We start from the raw sequence: 19,490 nt of genomic DNA on the forward strand, positions 1-19,490 counted from the left end.
GTTGCAGAAGCAATCACAATCCATTAAACTCCCCTAAGTGCTGTTAGTGAAGGGGTGGATTTGATTTTAAAGGAGACTGACTCTGCCAAAGCTCTCACTGCTATCAATTATACAAATGAGTTGCAGTAAATGTTACTTTATGTTTTATTTTGTGGAGAGCTACTTTTCTGCTTTGCTGTGAACTTTTGATATCAGGTTTGCTATGCAAATTCTTTTGCCCCAAATGAATGAAAACAGGCTTTCACCAAACGCACCACATAGGCACTAGAGAAGCAATCCATCGTGCTACCAGAAAGGATACCAACTGCATGTTACCGAATGGTGAATTTTTTAGTACATCTTTCCAAAAAAGCTACTGAATGACCCCATGCATTAGTTTAAAATCAAACTTATTTTAGTTGAGAATTGCATAGGATTTACAGACGTTGAGCTTCAGAATGCTCAGTTACTGAACAATCAACTGTTCCCATACCGGATGGAGCACGTTCTTGAGAAGCTCACTTGCTTTTTTTTTTCAGTTTTTCCCTGGGTGAAATTCCTATTTGTATGCATCACCTTAATTCTGCCAGCACCTAAAGGTACAAAAAGTAGTAAGGGGGGGGGGGTGATGGATATTACACAAAGGTGGTGCACTTCAGCACATGACGAGGTGAAGAATTGATCCCAGGTCTCGGCTATGGCAAGCCTAAGGGTTTACCAGCTGAACCAGTAGGCACCTTCATAGTATCATCTTGAGAGAAGTGAACAATGCATCAACCCCCAGCGTTAGGCATTCCTTCCTTTATAACCTGCTTCTCTACGGAACTATTGGTTGCATGAAAATCTGGAGTGGATTCATTTATCAAACCACATTCAAACTTTCGACGCCTCTCCACTGCAGCTACAACTCTCTCATTAAACTCTTCATCAGAGCTTGCTAACATGTAACGCAGTTTGAAATTTATTCGGTTCTCAACCAAAACCTTATGCCTTGGAATTATTCTACCATCAAGGGAGTAACTGAAAAACCTGCAAAATTTCACTTTATCCAATCAGCTTTGAAGAATTCATGGTACAAGTAATGTCTAAAATAGAAACTGAAATTATCTACTTGCATGTCCTGCCAATTCTGATTCATAGAATTAACTAGAATAATTTGGTGACTTGGTGCACCCAAAAAAGGAAGGGGGGGGGGAATCGCGGAAATTCCAAATCAGCCTAAAAGATCCAGATGAATCAAATGCAGTTAGCTTATTTGCAAGCTCAGCTTGTTTTTTTCTCATAAAAGCGTGCATGCAGACTCTTTAACTATTGGCCTTCTGGACTTGAGCCTGGGGCCAGAATCTGCCGTGTGTAGCAGTGTAACTGTTTCATAGGCTTTGCCTGATTCGGCCTAATATATATGCTGAGTTTAACCTGACTTCATCAAAATGTTGATTAAACAAATGTAAAATGGTAAGTCAGGCCCCTAGACATGCAGGTCCCAGACATGAAACTTAAGACAATCACAGAGTGATGAGTCAGCTCGTTCCAGCTCCAAGTCAGTTCAGACTCCACAAGTAAAATATATAGAATCCTCCCCATAAGCCAAATGTTCTTTCCATGGTTGACAATATAAAATGGTTAGCCATTGTCTGGTTCTTTTTTGAATCATAATTGAATTTACTCAGAAAAGAAAATTGGAAAGAAAGAAAGCCAAACAAAAATTACTGACTAAATATTCTATATTGGGAGTGGGGATGCACCACGTCATCATCTATTCATGGGTTGATCTTCAATTTAATCCAACATCATCACGTTGTCAGGATAAGTATTTGAAATTTGCTTCAAAAAACCTACTTACGTATGAAGAACAAGGGCTGTTGATAAAAGAGGGTAAAGTCTCATCAACTGTTGGTTATATGGATGAGGTAGGCCACTAAATTTGACACGTGGCCTATCTAGGTAATCCCCATCCATTCAATTGTTGGAATGACCAAAGAATACTTGTAAGTGCAAAAGTAACCTGACAAAGACTGATTGCTTTCCATCTCTGTTAAAAATGAGGAAGGAAACTCTGGTTTAAAGACAAGGATTTTGTATGTGAAATTTGAATCCCAATCTGCATATTGGAGTTTAAAAGATACTCAAAGCAGGGAGGTGGGCCAAGTGGGTGGTACTGGGTTTAGTAGCTTTACTTTAATAGGTCCATATATTTTCTTTAATAATGAGAAAAATGCTGGTATCAAAGTAGTATAGCATTAAGAGACCATAGATATGTATGGATATGTACAGGCTGGAAAATTAAGAAACACATGCAAGCTAGTAGGAAATTTATAAGCTTACAGGCATAAAACACATAATTGACTTATAAATAAGGTATCTTGCATATCCAGTCACCTTAATACGCTATCAAGGATACTCCATGAAGATTTTAATCTACCAGACATTTGATCTACTGCAGAAAATAATCATTATATTGTTAATTATTTTAAAATGGTTCCAAAATTATTAAAACAAAGCTACATATAATTTAAAGTCAGGATAATCCATGCATTCATGGATTATATAACAATTTTTTTCTACGTTGTGTTTCTCAAGAAAAATTCACAAACATGTATATAACTCCATACTTTTTTATGATGGACCTAAACTATCAATCGATTCAATCCAGTTATTGTTCCAATTAACTTAGGTTTCACTGATGGAGTATGCAATTTGATGAATGGTGAGCTTTATTGTTCCCCTTAAATGCTTAAAAGACATTATAAACTACCCCCCCTCCCAAAAAAAAAAAAAAAAAAAAAAAAAACAATGTGTATTAAGTATCACGAATGATCAATATTCATCCATTCATAACCAAGTGTATCTTCACCAAAAAAAAAAAACCATGTGTACAATGCGTGTCAATACTAATACTTTCAATACACCTGAAAGTATGATATGCTTGGAATTTCAGAATACATGCATATCTTGTATTCATAGGCTGAAAATAGACACTGATCAGGCATCAGATCACACCTCTGCTAGATATTGATCCTTGTTTGAATACCAAAACCGAAAACTTACATGCCGCTCAATTATATAATTGAGCAAGAGATTAGGAACCTGTGGAGAATGCTGAAAAACGTGAAGAACAAAATTGCACATGTGTACCTTGGGAATTCAATGAGATCCTGCAACGGCCTGACCATGGTTCTCCTCAAATAACTGTATTTGGGTCTGAGGACATCCAAATTGTACCTTAGCAACACTGGAAAATTGGCAATCATCTCACCAAGCAAATGGAGAGGAATACCGAGTGAAAGAAAGTACTTCACATTAATCTCAAGCTTATTAACGACACTGCATCCCAAGAGTTCTGGTCCCAAAGCTATCACTTTCCCAATTTCTCCCTTGGTCACTCCAGCTTTTGCAATCAAGAAAATAACCTGTACAGCATACCGATCAGGAAATGATTAGTATAATAATTTGAGCAACTTATATTCTGAATGCATAAAGTACAGAAAAAGCATCCAAAATCCTAGATAATTATAATTTATGCATAGCCACCAACAACTCATATGGTTATTGATAAAAGAAAAGTGTAAGCCATCAAAACCTTGCTAAAAGAGCAGAACAGGAGGAAACCACTTCTATAAGAAAAATCCAAGTACAATAACATAAGTACTTTTTTTTCTGGTTAGAATCAGATGACAGATATATCTTTCTCTCTTTTGAATAAGGAAGTTTCTGTTGAGTGGGGGAAGAGAAAAGTATCGACAATTCTGCCCAAAATACAAACTAGAGGCACAGGGATACAGACAAGAACATCCAACAATGAATACCCCCAATTGGTCCTACAAGACCCAGGCACAGGTAAACACAAAGTTGTCTTGTTCTCATGAATGATACATGTAACACATCTAGGATTGAAAGTCTAAACACCTACAGGTGAACCAATATGCAGGAAAACATAGACAAGGGGAGCAACACAGCAGTCAAGACATTTTGCACTTGCATTAGTAAATTATATAACTGTTTTTAAAATTTTCTTAACTAATACAAGGATTTACTATAAAAATGTGACATGCTATAAAAGGACTACATACATAGATAGATATACATGAGAATCAGGAGCAGAATAGCTTATGTATGAATTTCTGCCTCAACAGTCCTAGAAACAGGAAATTTAAACCCTTTTCGTTGTTTAAGGATCAAAGCCCAATAGAAGATGAGTACTCAGCCCTCATTCATTGTCTTCTCTTTACACAATGACCAATATAAAGAAGAAAAAATAAATTATGTAAATATATCCTCCCTTCTCAGGCTGCAAGCTTCAGCTGCCAAATAATTAATGAATGGATGAGGTCCAATTTGTTGTGAGATTGTGATGAACAGACAAATGGATACATACCTTCCAAAGAAGACAAGACAAGGACTAGCAGTAAGCAGCAGTGCACAAACAATTGATTAACCACCTCTACACCAGAGTTACACATGAGATAACCTTCATTATGGAGTAAAGAAGATCCAGCCAAAATCTAGAATCGAGTTGGCATAATGTGAGGTTGGTCTTAAACCAAACTCTCAGGTGTAAATTGCAGAATCAACAATCCCAAAACAAAAGGAGAAAAAAGCATCAAACGTGCCTTTTCCTTAGACCCATTGAGTTATACAATCAACAACTTTATGCTAGGTAACTTCATATGGTGATTCTGACATATTAGTCCAGTTTTCTAAAAGAAGCAGATCAAGAAGAAACAGAAGCATAAAAAGAATCATCGAGATGATGTCATACAAAATCAAGTGTTGAGGAACACATCTATAAAAGAAAAAATGGCAATAAGGAAGTAGAGAGGAGCATACACTATTTAAAACTTTTTCCTTTTTTCTTGGAGAGCTGATAGCTGAACTGAATAAGAGTCAGTTAAGAATAAGTAAAAGCTGAATGTGGATTATTAAGATCAAGCTCATCTTTGACCTCAGAGTTGACCTAGTTCAGGCAAGCTACAATCAAAGTACATGATAAGAAAAATAAAATCATCTAAGATTTTTGTACAGCAGGAAGTTTCATTGAAAGACTTGTTGAAATGGGATAATTACAAGATCGAATTATGAGGTCAACATCATATCTTCAACATTCCAATCATGCAAGAGATTAATTTATAGATGATAATATTGGTTGACATGAAATATCACAAGTCGAAAGATATATCATCACATGTAGTTTCTTCTTCTACTTTTTTTGGTTGTGGGTGGGGGGCGGGGGTGAGTGTATGGTGGGTTTACTAATCAACGTCCGTAGTTGAACAAACTAAAACAGAAAAAAGTAATTTAAGAAAAAGAGAAATAGAACAAACCACTGGGCGGATTTTCTTGTAGAGGCTATATGTTAATAAAGGAGGGAACTTGACTAGCATACTGCCAATCGCTTCTTTGCGGACGCCTATGTCCAGAAAAAATCGCACCTTAACAATGAAAGAAAAAGTCTTTGTATCAGTAGTGTGGCAATAAAATTTAACCAAATAAATAGTGATCGTTATATGGGTTTCCATATCTCTGAGTGAGTGGGTACACAAGTGTGCCAGCCACAAGTTTTCTGCTAAGAAACTGCAGGCTTCCACCTGTGACCCTGCAGTGACTATATAGATTGCTACCATAATGTGGACAATGGTACTGCACATCTTTGTATTATCTATTTCCTTTAGAAATGAAATCGCAATTTTTCACAGATATCTTCATATTTTATTTCATGAGAAAAGATTCACACAGTTGTTTTGAATGGCTTAATAGGTTGCTTGATTTGGGCCACATGCAGAGTTGATCTGGCCAACTCAACCACTAGACTGGACAGATAGGGCCATAGGGGACGTTCTTTATTGGCTACATGTCAGTTTGCAAGCACCAACTTGATTGTATGGTCCATCTCGTATTTGAGTCTTATCCCTTGGATCTTAAATGGCCCAAATTAAGTAAATAATAACTTCAAACAAAAGTAAGTTTTCTTTTTTGCCACATGGTGAAGTGACTGAAGTTGAACATATTAGTAGGGGAGTGTGGTGCCTAACTGACTGTGCTTTTAGGACCCCACCTGAGCTGCCACTTGGCATATACATAGTCTATTCCACCAAACTTGGGCAGAACTGGTAGGTCCACCACCTCCCATCTAAATTTCATACATGAAATGTTGAAGTCATACAAATTTTTTACATGTAAATTGGAAAAGAAAAACAAAATACAAACACAAATTTTTTTTGACAAAATCCCTAAAGCTTTGGAGAATTTCATTTCAGTAGCAACTATTTTGGCTTCAGGATTGAAAAGATGACACACATATTAATCTACTTTAATATGTATTTGGCATTAGAAAGATACGTCACAAGCGTAACAGATAGAACGAAAGAGTACCTTTGGTGCAATTGTTGTCTCCAAATCAACACAGAAAACCAATGGTTTCAATGTAAGAATTCGCCTCATACCATCTCGCCGAACCCCAAGGTAATACAAGTATTTTACAAGAGGCTTCCATCTTTCCTCAATGCTGCAACCCATCAAATGTGGTTTGAATGCCAACAACCGCCCAATATCTTCATTACTAAAGCCAAACTCCCTAAGGTACTGAACCTGAACTAAGAAGTCAAATATTTCCATTCATGATTGCGAAAACGATGAAGCAATGAATCACAATATAACTAACATTTTCAAGCATCAAAGAAAAGCAGACCGGAGATGATGAGTGAATACCTTAGAGTTCATATCTTCCAGAGTGAAGAAGCCGAGTGCCTTGGGAAAATCAAAGACCATGGTGCCAAAATCCTTCTCATCCATGCCCATGTCCAAGTAGAAATTCACGCGCGATTTCACTTCATCCATGGTGTAACCCAACAGTGGAGGACAACGGCTAACGACAGACCCCATCCATTCTCTCCTAACTCCATTGCTCTCTAAATAACAAACAATCTCATCCAACTCTTGGGTGCTACGTTGCAATATATTTCCTCCTGCCTTTGCAAACGTGGCACCAAGAAATTCGCTCTTCACGTGAATAGTCTTCAACCACTCAATCTTTTGCCTTATCAACTCGAGATTTTCACAAGACATACAAACGAGCTTTCCAATTTGGGAATATGTCAATGAATTGTGCTTCAGACACCTAAAAAAAAAATGAAGAATGAGAGAAAATGGCGTGTTATCGACATAATAAGCACCTGGAGGAGTTTCAGGCTTTGTACCTGATGAGAGGGATGACACTGGAGTTTTGTATGACGGTCTTGGCGCGAATGTGGAAGGTGGAGTTGGAGAATTCGGGTAAGCCCTTCAAGGAAGCAGCTTGGATCATAATGTAGTCGATGAAGTCGGGCAATCTAGATACCAAATTGGTGGAGAAAGTAATGCGAAGCCTACCAGCACGCATTGCCTCCTTGAAAATCTCGGCGGTGACCTTCCGTCGGATTTCAAGTGCCCGCAGTAACATCTTATCGTCATCGATGTCGGTAGCTCCTCCTCGGAAAAGACGTTGCAGAGGGGGAGGAGAGTTTCGTCCCTCAGGCCCTACACGCGACTGCAAATAGATAGAACCAGCAAATTGAGGGGATCGCCTTTTGCCTAGGGACATCTCCAACAGCTTTACTTTCTCTTCCTCCATCATTTCATCTTCTTCTTCTTGTGTTGGTTCTGGTCTAGCCTGTGCTTTTTCTACGTCGTCTCTCGTGGTTGATTGTTCATCAGATAAGTGGCGAAGAAGGAGAGCTTTGGTTCTGGCGTTGTGTTCTCGGAGAATCTGTTGGTTGCTTCCTCTGTTGTTATCGTCGTCGGAAACCCAGGCAGTTTGATTGAGGAGTGGGGAGGAATGCACGAGGAAGAGCTTGCGGTGCGGGCTGGATTTGGGGACGAAGAAGTAGAGTGGAGTGGTTTTGGTGGTGCTGCAATTCCGGCGACGACGGACGCAGACGGAGTCTTGGAAGGAGGGGAAGAGCAGCTGCTGCTGGTGTGGCGCGCAAACCAGCATCTTCGCCATTAACTGATAAACATCCCCATCCAGTGGATAGAGAGCTCCTTGCCTCCTTGTGATTTCTGAAGTTTTGGGAGAAAACGGAGTCGGGGATCGAGTGAACCGGCCGATTCCGCAGATCCGATACCGATACCGACACCGATACCGAAAGCCCTGATCGTGACACGTGATATGGATTATAAAGTGGAGAAGGAAAGTACGCAAGAACAAGGGCGGTTAGTTCGAGACTTCGAGCGGTGAAGTGGAGAGGAGCGGAGGCGAAAGTAGTCGGAGTATGATCCGAGCGGTGATTGTAATGAACACACAGGGCAAGCCCCGCCTTGCCAAATTCTATGATTATGATTTTCAGGTTTGCTTCTTTGATCTTAATCTCGTCATCTTCTTTATCCTATCCAATATTCTGATTCACCACAGTTAGACATCAATTCTCGTTTTGCATTTTTATAACTGATGACGAATTTGATTTTTTTCTTTTCCTTTATTCGCGAATAATGTGGCAATAATGGATTGTTCTTGTGATTTGAATTGGAAGGTTAGCCGGCTGAGAAGCAGCAGGAGCTGATACGAAGCGTCTTTGCAGGTTGTAATCAACAGTCTCTCTTCTTCTTATTCTTCATTTCTTGTTACTGCAAACTGTAGTCTCTTTCTCGTTCAAACATTTCAATTTATCTCTTATCCACAGTCGAAATTTGGATTCTTTGCCAACTTTGAATCTGATATCATCATTTCATTATTTGCATAATAAATTGCTTACTATTTGATTAGATTAACCTCTTGATTCGTTTTCCTTTCTCATCAGTTTTAAGCAGTAGAGCTGAAAATGTGAGCGACTTCGTTGAGGCCAATTCTATTTTTGGGCCGGTATGCCGTTCTTCGCCCTTTTCCCCCAATGCAAACCCTCTTCTTCAGTAATTTTTCTGAAGTGATAAACTATTAAAAAATGTAAAAAAAAGCTGGTTTTTCTGTGTAGACCCACGACCTCTCCAGTGCTGTAGTCCATTTTCTCCTTGAAGCTTCATGTAATTCCTCCAGTTTCCAAACAGACTGATCTTTTGCAAAAGATGCTAAATAAATTATATTTTTTTATAAGTAGTGTGATGCAAATTGAGTTCTGACAAATTGAATTGAGAGTGAGTTCCAGACTCAGTTCACATCTGCCCTTTCAATTTTGAATTTTAGAACTTTTAAGTGGCATTAAAGAATTACTTCTTATGATGTACATAGTTTTCTATGAGTTTATCTATCTGTGGAAATCAGATGATTGATATCAGCCATCTTGCTAGCTTATTTATACCTTTTGAAGAGCTAGAAACTTCATGCCTATTTTTCCTTATTTCTTGTAGGACACACGGCTGGTCTACAAGCACTTTGCAACACTTTACTTTGTTTTGGTGTTCGATAGTTCTGAAAATGAGCTAGCCATGCTCGATCTTATACAAGGTACATTTCAGGAACAAGACAATTCATTTTGATATACATTTAAACCTTATGAATAAAATATCTTTGGCATGTAAAAAATGCTTACTAGATATCAAACACTATGACTTTTGAGAGACTACGGACTATTTCCAAAAGTAATTCGAGATGGAGAGGTTGCTCCATTGCGACCTAGTAGTCATGATTCGAGTTGGGAAACAGCAACAACAACAACAACAAAGCTTAGCCTTAACTCAACTAAATGGGGTCGGCTACATGGATCCGCAAGTTTATGAAAAAAAAAAAAAACTCTTGGGGGCATCCCACTCACGACCCGTCTGCAACTCGAATCTTATCTCTCCAGGCAGCTCTGTTAGATGTAATACTTGGGTGAAGACTTAACTTTTGCATGTCTCTACTAATTAACTCATCAATGGTCAATTTTGGCTTGCCCCTAACCCTTTTAGCTCCATTCATCTGCATCTGGTCACTCCTTCGTACTGGGGCATCCAAGGACCTCCTTTGGACATGCCCAAACCATCGTAGCCGACATTCTCTGAGCTTATCCTGGATAGGGGCAACTCCTAAATCCGATCTAACCTGGTCATTTTTTATCCTATCTCTCAGGGTTTTGTCTCATATCTATCTCAACATCCTCATCTCAGCCACACTCAATTTATCTATGTTACGCTTCTTGACAGCCCAACATTCCACACCATACATCATAACTGGTCTTATGGCGGTCCTGTAGAATTTTCCTTTAAGCTTTAGAGGAACACGTCAGTCACATAACACTCCAGACGCCCTTCTCCATTTCATCCATCCTACTTTAATTTTGTGGTAAACATCATCATCAATCTCACCTTCTTTGTTTAACGTAGAGCCCAGATATCTGAAGCAGTCACTTTACGGGATCTCGCTTCTCTCAATTTTCACTTCTTCACTATTAATCCTCGATTTACTGAAGTTACACCTCATATATTCCGTCTTCGTTCTACTTATCTTGAGACCTCTCGATTCCAAAGTATGTCGCCATAGTTCCAACTTATTATTAATCTCTGTCACTGTTTCACCGACCAGAACAATATCGTTTGCAAAAAACATACACCACGGGACCTCTCCTTGAATATTTTTGGTTAAATCATCAATGACAAGTGTAATAGGGAGGGGCTCAATGCAGATCCTTGATGTAACCTGATATTAATTGGGAACTCAGCACCTTGACCTCTCACAGTTCTCACACTAGTCACTACATCTCTATACATGTCTTTAATAATATCCACGTATTTACTTGACACTTATTTCTTCTCTAAAACCTGCCAGATTAAATCTTTGGAAACCCTGTCGTGGGCCTTTTCCAAGTCAATGAAGACTATATGAAGATCCCTCTTGTAGGTTTTGGCTTTTTCCGTAAGCCTGCTAAGTAGCTAGATCGTTTCAGTAGTGGAGTGGTTCTCAGAGATATAAGTTTCTCTTTTTAAGTGAGCTTCTATTACCTTCTCCCATAGTTTCATAGTATGACTCATAAGTTTTATGTCTCTATAGTTGTTGCAGCTCTGGATATCTCATTTATTTTTGTAAATTGGAACAATAGTGCTTCTCCTCGATTCATCAAGCATCTTTTTCGTGTTCAGAATCTTGTTAAACAACTTGGTTAATTGGGACCTCATTCGGACCTGGTGTCTTCCCTACTTTTATCTTCCTTAAGGCCTCTTTAACCTCGGTCACTCCTATCTTGTGTACATACCTATGGTTCATGTTGTGGAATCGGCTACTCAAACCACTCCTATTAGGGATGTCTCCATTAAGCAGATTACAAAAATACTCATCCCATCTCCTCTTCATGTCTTCATCCTTCACAAGCACTCTGTCATCCTCACTTTTAATACATCGAACCTGGTCGAGATCCCTGCACTTCCTTTCTCGAATTTTAGCTATCTTATAGATAGCCATTTCCCCTTCCTTGATATTTAAATTGTTGTAGAAATCATCGTATTTTCTCGCCCTTGCTATCCCCACAGTCTTTCTTGTCTCGTTCCTAGCGGCCCTATATCTCTCTTTGTTTTCATCTTCCCTAGTCCTTTGCCAAGTTTTAAAATTATCTTTCTTAGTCTTGATTGCAGCCTGGACCTCAGCATCCCACCACTAAGTCTCTCTAGGGCCAACTTAGTACCCTTAGCCACCCCTAGAACCTCCTTAGTAACTTTCTTAATGTAGTCTGTCATTACATGCCACATTGTGTTGGCGTCCCCTTCCCGATCCCACTTTTCATGCTTCACCACCTTATCTCTAAAGCACCCTACTGACTCTCCTTTCAATCTCCACCACCTAACCTTAGGGCACACTTGATTCCTCGTTTTCTTCTTCAGTAAACTGAAGCACATGTCCAAGATCAACAGTCTATGTTGAGAGGTTAAACTTTCCTCAGGTATGACCTTACAATCCTTACACATCCATCTGTCATGTCTTTTAGTGAGGAAAAAGTCTATTTGACTGGAATGCTGTTCACTTTTATAAGTAATTAAGTGTTCTTCCCTTTTAGTGAAAAGCGTGTTAGCAATGGATAGATCATAGGCGGTAGTGAAGTCCAGAACTGAGGTTCCCTCCTCATTTCTCTCCCCAATTCCAAAGCCTCCGTGTACCTCTACTTAATCTCTCCTATCCTTCCCAATGTGTTCGTTCAGATCGCCTCCTATAATAATTTTTTCATCCGGTCTAAAACTATGCATCAATTCATCCATGTGTTCCCAAAATTGTAGCTTGTAACTCTCATCCAATCCTGCTTGCGGAGCATAAACGCTAATAATATTGACCACTTCTTTATCTAACACTAGCTTTAAGGATATGATCCTGTCCCCAACTCTTTTAACATCTACCACATCGTTCTTCAAGTCTTTATCCACCACTATGCCAACTCCACCCCTTCCACTTTGGTCTCCCAAATACCGAATTTTAAAGTTATCTAACATCTTAGCTTTCATCCCTTTCCATCTTGTCTCTTGGATACATGCAATGTTAATCCTTCTCCTCCTCATAACATCTATCAATTCCAAACTCTTGCCAGTTAGTGAACCAATGTTCCATGAAGAACATCGAATCCTCCTTTTATTACCAACATTCTAACCATGCTCTTGAACATGTTGCAAAGTATATTGATATCGTGAGTCGTTTGCGTGGGATGTCCTGACAATAGGAAAAAAAGACATGGGACACAAAAAGGGGTAATATGCGATCAAAAAATACAGGGATCCATGCAAAGGGTGAATTGGCTAGAGATAATATGGTGCCTGCTGCCTACCTGACGCACCTCTAGTCGGGAAACAACCTATCCGTGAAATGGGGATAAGGTTGCGTACATTATGACCTCCACTGCTGCCCCACCAGACCCCACAGTGGGGGGAGACTCGTGCACTAGGTACACCATTTTTATCCTTTTCCTTAGAGGAGAAAAGTGTGAAAGAATCTCCGAAGCACTATATAATAATATTGTAGAACAAGAAATCCTTAAAAAATGAGAAAGAAAAAGAAGAAAGTAAAATTGGTAACGAGTATCATATCTGTACTGGCACAATCCTGCACAAAATGCATCAACACATTAACCAACAACAACAACTCAGCCTTATCCCAACTAAATGGGGTTGGCTATATGGATCCGATGAAAGACAGCAAAAGAAAAGAATAAATATAAGGGAAGGAACGCAACACAACAAAACAGAAAACCTCACCTAAATGGGGTCCCCGCTACATTGTTATTTCTAGCCCTCTAATCAGATTTATTCGAGGTCATACTTGGGACAGGACCTAAACTATGCATTAACTCGTTAACCAAAACTCTTAAATTTTATTTATTTATTTATTTTCACTAGTGGCATATAGATGTCATTATGGAGACTTTACAATGACTGTCGATGACTAAAGAAGGGTTAGACCAGGCCTCTTTAGCAAGAGAACCCTCTTCAGTGTTTCCCCACAAAAGAATCTGAGAGTCCCTTGAGTGAAAAAATCTCCACAACTAAATACTGGGGCATTTGAAGAATCTCATTCCACCACTAATGCTACTGACTTCGATGGAGGATATAAAAACATTGAAACATGAAAGTGAGCTGGAACCTCCGTCTCATCTATTGGCCTCTTATCTCCAATAACATCAAAATCTTTGCCTCAAGAAAATCTTGTTTTATCATGATCTTAGTGTGTGAGTCTATAGTTTTATGACATAGCTGACCACATGTTGAAATTAGCCTTCATTTGTTATCCTTTCTCATATGGATTACTACTCTCAATTCATACTGTCTAGTATGGTAATTGGGACCTACATATTTTCTGTTCTTTCATGCATGGGATCCTGCTCATTATTTCACACTGTTTGTTCAGTGGCTACATTCCGTGGCGCTTGATCTACCTGAATACTTTCAATAGTTGAATTATTAACTTCTCAACAAATGGATCTGCTGATAAGCATGAGAGGCCCACCTTGTACCTCCACTAGCTTAATCTCGCGAGTAGTCCAAGTTTTTGGATCCAGACGTGCAAATTAATATCTTTTGTCAGGTCTGATCCATTGATCTTGGGTGGTGGTTCACTGCCCTGTAGTCTAGTTGAATGATTGTTGCACAGTTGGGTGTGTGTGTTCTTTGTGAGGGTCAGGATTGATGAAGATGGTGAATGTGGCCTTCTTGCATGTCCTTCATTATTTGAAATGGCTGGATGACTTTTCTTTTAAAAACGACAAGAGAGTTTTATTGAAGTGTGCAGTTGAGGTATCCGAAAGACATCATCTCTGTAGTATCTAGGGCTGGAACAAGGATGCCTTTGTTGTTTTTGTAACAAAATCAGATATAATAAACAAGAATCTATGAAGAAAAAGAAGAAGAGGAGAAAGAAAGAAGGAAGAAGAGAACCGAGAGAAAGGCAAGGAAGAGGAGAAAAGATAGGAGAAGGGAAAAACACTGGCCACGGTTTGAGAGTGATCAGGGTTTCGTTGTTTTTTTTTTATTTCTTATTTCTTTTTCTTCTTCATAGCTCTGAATCTGTGGCAGTGTCATGTTATTGGGCAGATTCAAGCATAGGATCCTGCTCATTATTATATGGGAAAACCAACATATACTAAACAAAGCATAGGTCCAGCAAAAAACAAAACAATGAGTCAATGAACATAAGTCCATGTAAACTCTTAAGGTGTCAACAAGACGTGTTGTCACCTTAGACCCAAGAAAGAGCTTGGATGCCTTGGCGACACCTTGACAACTATGGTTGTTTCAATGTTTGCTGCTAATCATGGAGTGCTTTATTAATTGATCTCTCTTTGGTTTCAGTTTTTGTCGAGACACTGGACAAATGCTTCAAGAATGTCTGTGAGCTCGATGTTGTATTCAATTTTAACAAGGTTCTGATTCCTCTCCTTGTGTGTGTGTGTGTCTTCCTTAATTAATATGTTCCTATTTTATTAACTCGAATGTCAAGGGGAATAAGAGAAACATGAGTAACATTACGAAATCTTAAGATCTAAGAAAAAGATTGTAGGAATTGGGTTTAACTTCACTTAAAACTATCTTAACTACATGCAAGAGTCTACAGAATTACTGTTCCCTTCATTCGTCCATTCCAATGCATCTTTGACCTTGTCTACCATCCCAGCAGTCAACGATGGTCTCATTGAATTCTATTTGACTCGTTGACTTGGCCAAGCTGTTGAAATGCTCAGCTTGTTTAAACCTTGAATGATGGACTTAGATGGTGGGGACTTGGCCCAAGTAAGTCAACTTGGCCTGGTGTTCTGTGAAACAGATGTAATTGTTAGTTTTGATCCACTCTTGGCATATAGATTCATCTTGCTCAATGTTCATTGATCTAGATTCGGTTGGTTCATTGCAGATGCATACTATCTTAGATGAGATCATATTTGGTGGGCAAGTGCTTGAAACCAGCTCTACCGAAGTCATAAAGGCTGTTGAAGAAATCACAAAGTATGTCCTCTCTCTCTCTCTCTCTCTCTCTCTCTCACACACACACACACACAAAAAAAATCAGTCATAGTCTCATCTCAACTGAAGTAAATAAATCCTTTCTGCGCTGCACTCACACAAGTGGATGAGCAAAGGGACTTTAATTTGTGTTATTTTACAATGGATAAGTCTTTGAATCTGCAGCATTTCCTATGCTTCTCACATAGGAATTTAATTATTTTTTCCCCCCTTTGGAAAAAAATTCCATTGGGGGAGGGGGGTTGTTAACGCTGTTTAGGGAACACGTCCTCTTAACTTTTTATCCTTGTCAATTGCAGGCTGGAGAAGGCCTCAAACACAATTTCGCTTGTTCCAAAGTCTGTTTCTGGCTGGCAGGCTCGATAGAGGATGTGGAAATTTCCCACTGTGATCACATTGTTCATAGATATTTGCAATGACTCTGGCAGTTACCCTCGTGCATTAGAATTTGTTACTTGCATGCAAATGGATGTAGCTCTTAAATTGTAGATTACCTTCTTTCCATGAATTGTTTTTTTCTTTTTTTTTTTTACCCGTCTCTGGCTTTTTGTCATGGAGTGATATGCCTGACTCTAGCTTTAAGAACTTCCTAAAAATCTTGGGGATAGCCATTTCCCTTCAACATTTCATAGTTCCAGATTGAAGATTTCACTTTCGAGCAATGAAACAGAATTTTGGGCCTCTCAAGTCTTAACTAGCAAAAACAGAAGCAGAAATGGTCGTTGCTTAAAATCTTGCCTGCATTTCATTACTTTGCACCTTGGGCATTAGTACAAATCAGCTGGTACTCTTAAAACTATCTTTAACCCTTGAAGCGAAAACGTTTTTTAACCATGCTTCTGCAGGTGAATTCCTTGAATGATCCGCACTTAACTATTGATACCTGCACCAAATACCCAGTTCCCTACGCGGCCCAGAATCCAAAAAAAAAAAAAAAATTAAAAATGTTGTTACCATCTTGGATCGAAATCCAGGTTGAGCAAAATTCTAGTTTTTCATTCCAATTATCACTCAACAGAAGTTGATCATTAATTCAAGCTGGAGCTGTGTCGCTAAATATGCAACTTTGGGTTCACACAGGTGACCTCTGGTGTCCCTACCTTTTGCAGGATGTTCATCTCCCCCAACTCAAATGATAAATTTAGAATCCCCTAACTAGGCCTTACATTCTCTTGGATAGACAATGAGGGATCAAGAAGTTAATTGATGACATTTTTTATAGTACCTAGCGGAATATATGAAAGGTCTCATCCACAAGATGAGGTTTGGAGGCTATCCTTAGCCCGGACTAACCCCCATTAGATTCGCTGCACGCACGGGGTGGCAGGACAAAAAGACAACAATAGGTACTTCCAAAATGTCACTTATATTGATTGCTATAGTGATTCCCTGGTTGTCTTCAACACTAAATGACTGCTTCATGACATATTAAGGATAGGAAAAAATACTAACAAAAATTAAATAAATACATAAAGAAAGAGACCCCACTAAGCATACAAGGTTAAGATTGCCAGGAAGACAGAAGGGGAAATCAATTATGAAGATTTCTTCATATCTTGAAGAACCACGTGTGCAGCATTGCGTCCAGGCGCCCCCATCACACCACCCCCAGGGTGTGTGCCACTTCCACAGAGATACAGTCCCTGTAGTGGTGTCCTATAACCTGACCTGTATGCATTAAATTCCAAATCTCTCACATTAGACCTATGATTGAAGATAATGCCAGGAAGCACAAAAACAGGGTATATACAAATTGATTCTATTTATGTTGTGAGAACTACCATCCGTTAACAGGTCGCATGAGGAAAAGTGAATCCAAGCTCATAGCACCATGGAAGATATTCCCACCTGTCAAACATGGTCAAAATGTGTGAAAAGTTATATGGTAAATCCCCACATGAAAAGCTCTCTGTTATCATCTGCCTAGGGTCTCACAACGACGTCATCTGTCAAATATTAGCTTAAGAAAAGGCCATAACTAGTGCAGGTCTAGCTTTTGCAGGTCCTGGAAGAGGTGGACTGGAGTAGGCCCTCCTAACCTTCAGAATGCTCAGCTTCAATTTACTTCAAGAAGATTGGCACATCCAAACTCAAGGGGAAAAAAATCTTGTAGGCATCTCTTGTTTGGTAGCTACAATGGAATTGCCTGGGTTTCCGAATTGAAACTCTGATTGGATTTAGAGGTAAGAAGGAAAGGAACTTGGTTGTACACTATTGCAATTTCCATCTGTCACGGCTAAGAAAATAAACCACCTTGATGTCAAAAGTATAAACTTATGCTTTGGCTGTTAATTACAAGCCATACTCAAACTCAGACGAAGCTTTCTCCAACTAAATGCTGTCAACCACTTGAATCTTGTTTTGTTATTCTGAAGTATTAAAGCCATATCAGCAGTTACACATCCCTTTGGGTAACACCAAGAGTAATGAGTTAATGAATTTTCAGGATCCATGTAGAAGCTTTTTCAAGGCAGCAGCCAACCTGACTCATGCAACCTATTTTATTACCACAAAAGCAGGGCAGGTTTCTATTAATCACAAATCCATTACTCGATATTGTTCCCCCACAATTTACTGGCTTAGCTTTAAGGGAATATGATTGAAATTATGGTGGTTGAAAGGAATGAAGCTTCATCAACATTGGAAGATGAGTAGACGTTGTGGCACAGGAATCATACCTGATGAGGGCCAAGTGTTGAATCCCATTTTAAAACAATGGACACCTGGACACAATCGGGGCGGAGATCCTAGGCTCTAATAAATGGCTGATTCTAATCCAAAGGAATTTAATTATTCTCAGCTACTGGCCTTAAAACTCATCTGCAGAAACATAGTGGTGATCTTGTGAAGGGGTACTAACGAAGAAGAGGGAATTAAAATCTCAAAATGCCACTCGTAATAGGATCCTCCAGTTGATGCCACATGGATATGGGATGAAAACAGCTGTGAAACTAAATCATTGAGGAATAGGAACAGGAAATGGTGACATATAACAACTACCATTTTGAAAAGACGGAAAAGGAGCACTAGATATAATAGTATAGTACAGCAGCAACAACAGCAACAGAGGATTCAGTAGACCAAGAACAGCAAAAGAAAAGATTACATGATGGGATGATGCCCTAAATATGCATTGTCCATATATCCCAGCCCCGAGTTAACTCACCAGCCGGGATATTGGCTCCCTCCACATAAAGGAGATGTTAATTTGCTAAGGTCCTAGGCCAGAACCTGGCTCATAAATTTAACCACAGGTCTGGTTCTGGTCCTAAATTGGGCCAGCCCTAGACCAGCACACGTTGGCCCTGTTAGGTTGTTATTTTGTTTCTATAAGTTTCTGATGTGGCCTCTCCAAGGACAGCTAGGTGTGGAACTGCTACGATATTCCAAATTTACTGTTTTATTTAGTTCCATTTTGTTTCAGTTTCTATTCTTGTAGAAGACTCTTAGTTATAGTAATAGCACCTAAGAGTCCCTTTTTATTTTAGCAAATTTCTGTGTTTTTGTAATAGCATTGGATCTTCTTCTAAAAGATCCTAACTAGATTGGCAGCCAAGTATAAGAGGGTTACTATTTTTGTAGTTTGTCAGTTGCTTATTACAAATAAAGAGTAGGAATGCTGCCCATGATTTTGGTGATTGAACTAATGATATCTTGTGAGACCATGCTACTGTGGTGACTTAGTTGCAGACCCTAGGCGGGTAAACCTAGGTTGGCTGGTGGTGAAACTAGCGGGTAAACCTAGGTTGGCTGGTGGTGAAACTAACCATGGGCTTGTTGGTAATACCAAGTCATATCCCTCTTTCTTCTTATCTTTTTCTTTTCTGCTTCTTATTTCCCTTCACTTTTCAGTTGATTCCAGCAAGGACCTTCATTCTATCTTGACCTATCCTTGAGTGATTTCTAAACCTTCTTTGTGTCTTGTTCATATTTTATTTCTGCTGCTATTACCCATTACTTTTCTGCGGTTTTTCTTCAGTTTTTTATAGCCTATGGTTCCTGTTTTACTCCATTCTAATTCCAGGAACTTTGTGGCTTCAGTCCTACCAATCCAGCCATTGAAGTTGCAGGTCTTGAACACCTTGAACAGCAAAGAAGAAGAAGACAATAAAGGAGAAATAACCCCTCGAGCTTCCCAC

General features: G+C 39.2%; 3 protein-coding genes across 6 annotated transcripts in view; 1 reads left to right on the forward strand and 2 right to left on the reverse strand.

Moving 5' to 3' along the window:
• Positions 1 to 372: 372 nt before the first annotated feature.
• On the reverse strand, positions 373 to 8,093 carry LOC122059843 (transcription termination factor MTERF2, chloroplastic-like). 3 transcript variants are annotated; one of them, XM_042622892.1, is made up of 7 exons: positions 7,173 to 8,093; positions 6,685 to 7,093; positions 6,349 to 6,564; positions 5,301 to 5,408; positions 3,274 to 3,389; positions 3,115 to 3,180; positions 373 to 1,008 (listed from the first exon to the last, which is right to left on the reverse strand). In XM_042622892.1, the coding sequence occupies exons 1-7, from the start codon at positions 7,955 to 7,957 to the stop codon at positions 753 to 755; spliced, it is 1,956 nt and encodes a 651-aa protein (XP_042478826.1). In that variant the 5' UTR covers positions 7,958 to 8,093; the 3' UTR covers positions 373 to 752. The 3 variants fall into 3 exon arrangements, with proteins under 3 accessions (XP_042478826.1, XP_042478817.1, XP_042478831.1); XM_042622897.1 differs by having other exon boundaries at positions 870 to 1,008; positions 3,279 to 3,389; XM_042622883.1 differs by having other exon boundaries at positions 3,115 to 3,389.
• A 3-nt stretch (positions 8,094 to 8,096) lies between these two features.
• On the forward strand, positions 8,097 to 16,038 carry LOC122059872 (AP-3 complex subunit sigma). Its single transcript, XM_042622923.1, has 7 exons — positions 8,097 to 8,300; positions 8,489 to 8,531; positions 8,751 to 8,812; positions 9,295 to 9,391; positions 14,683 to 14,753; positions 15,242 to 15,333; positions 15,651 to 16,038. Exons 1-7 carry the CDS (start codon positions 8,226 to 8,228, stop codon positions 15,715 to 15,717), a joined length of 507 nt encoding a protein of 168 aa, XP_042478857.1. The 5' UTR covers positions 8,097 to 8,225; the 3' UTR covers positions 15,718 to 16,038.
• A 660-nt stretch (positions 16,039 to 16,698) lies between these two features.
• The window catches only part of LOC122059860 (pyridine nucleotide-disulfide oxidoreductase domain-containing protein 2), a 27,483-nt gene continuing 24,691 nt past the window's right edge, over positions 16,699 to 19,490 (reverse strand). For both annotated transcript variants that reach the window (XM_042622912.1, XM_042622903.1), the window contains exons 16-17: positions 17,133 to 17,199; positions 16,699 to 17,019 (exon numbers count right to left, since the gene is read on the reverse strand). In XM_042622912.1, coding sequence (XP_042478846.1) covers positions 16,887 to 17,019; positions 17,133 to 17,199 — 200 coding nt within the window. In that variant the 3' untranslated portion in view covers positions 16,699 to 16,886. The remainder of the gene's footprint in view (positions 17,020 to 17,132; positions 17,200 to 19,490) is intronic.

The sequence above is a fragment of the Macadamia integrifolia genome, chromosome 2 (assembly GCF_013358625.1).
Source record: "Macadamia integrifolia cultivar HAES 741 chromosome 2, SCU_Mint_v3, whole genome shotgun sequence".
Taxonomy (NCBI): Eukaryota; Viridiplantae; Streptophyta; class Magnoliopsida; order Proteales; family Proteaceae; genus Macadamia; species Macadamia integrifolia.

Coding starts and splice junctions, on each gene's coding strand:
- LOC122059843 (XM_042622883.1), bottom strand. CDS start 7,957: ATGGCGAAGATGCTGGTTTGCGCGCCACACCAGCAGCAGCTGCTCTTC. Junction 5,409..6,348: donor AGACAACAATTGCACCAAAG/GTACTCTTTCGT, acceptor TTCATTGTTAAG/GTGCGATTTTTTCTGGACAT. Junction 1,009..3,114: donor GATCTCATTGAATTCCCAAG/GTACACATGTGC, acceptor GAAATTTTGCAG/GTTTTTCAGTTACTCCCTTG.
- LOC122059872 (XM_042622923.1), top strand. CDS start 8,226: ATGATCCGAGCGGTGATTGTAATGAACACACAGGGCAAGCCCCGCCTT. Junction 8,301..8,488: donor TCTATGATTATGATTTTCAG/GTTTGCTTCTTT, acceptor TTGGAAGGTTAG/CCGGCTGAGAAGCAGCAGGA. Junction 8,532..8,750: donor GATACGAAGCGTCTTTGCAG/GTTGTAATCAAC, acceptor CTTTCTCATCAG/TTTTAAGCAGTAGAGCTGAA.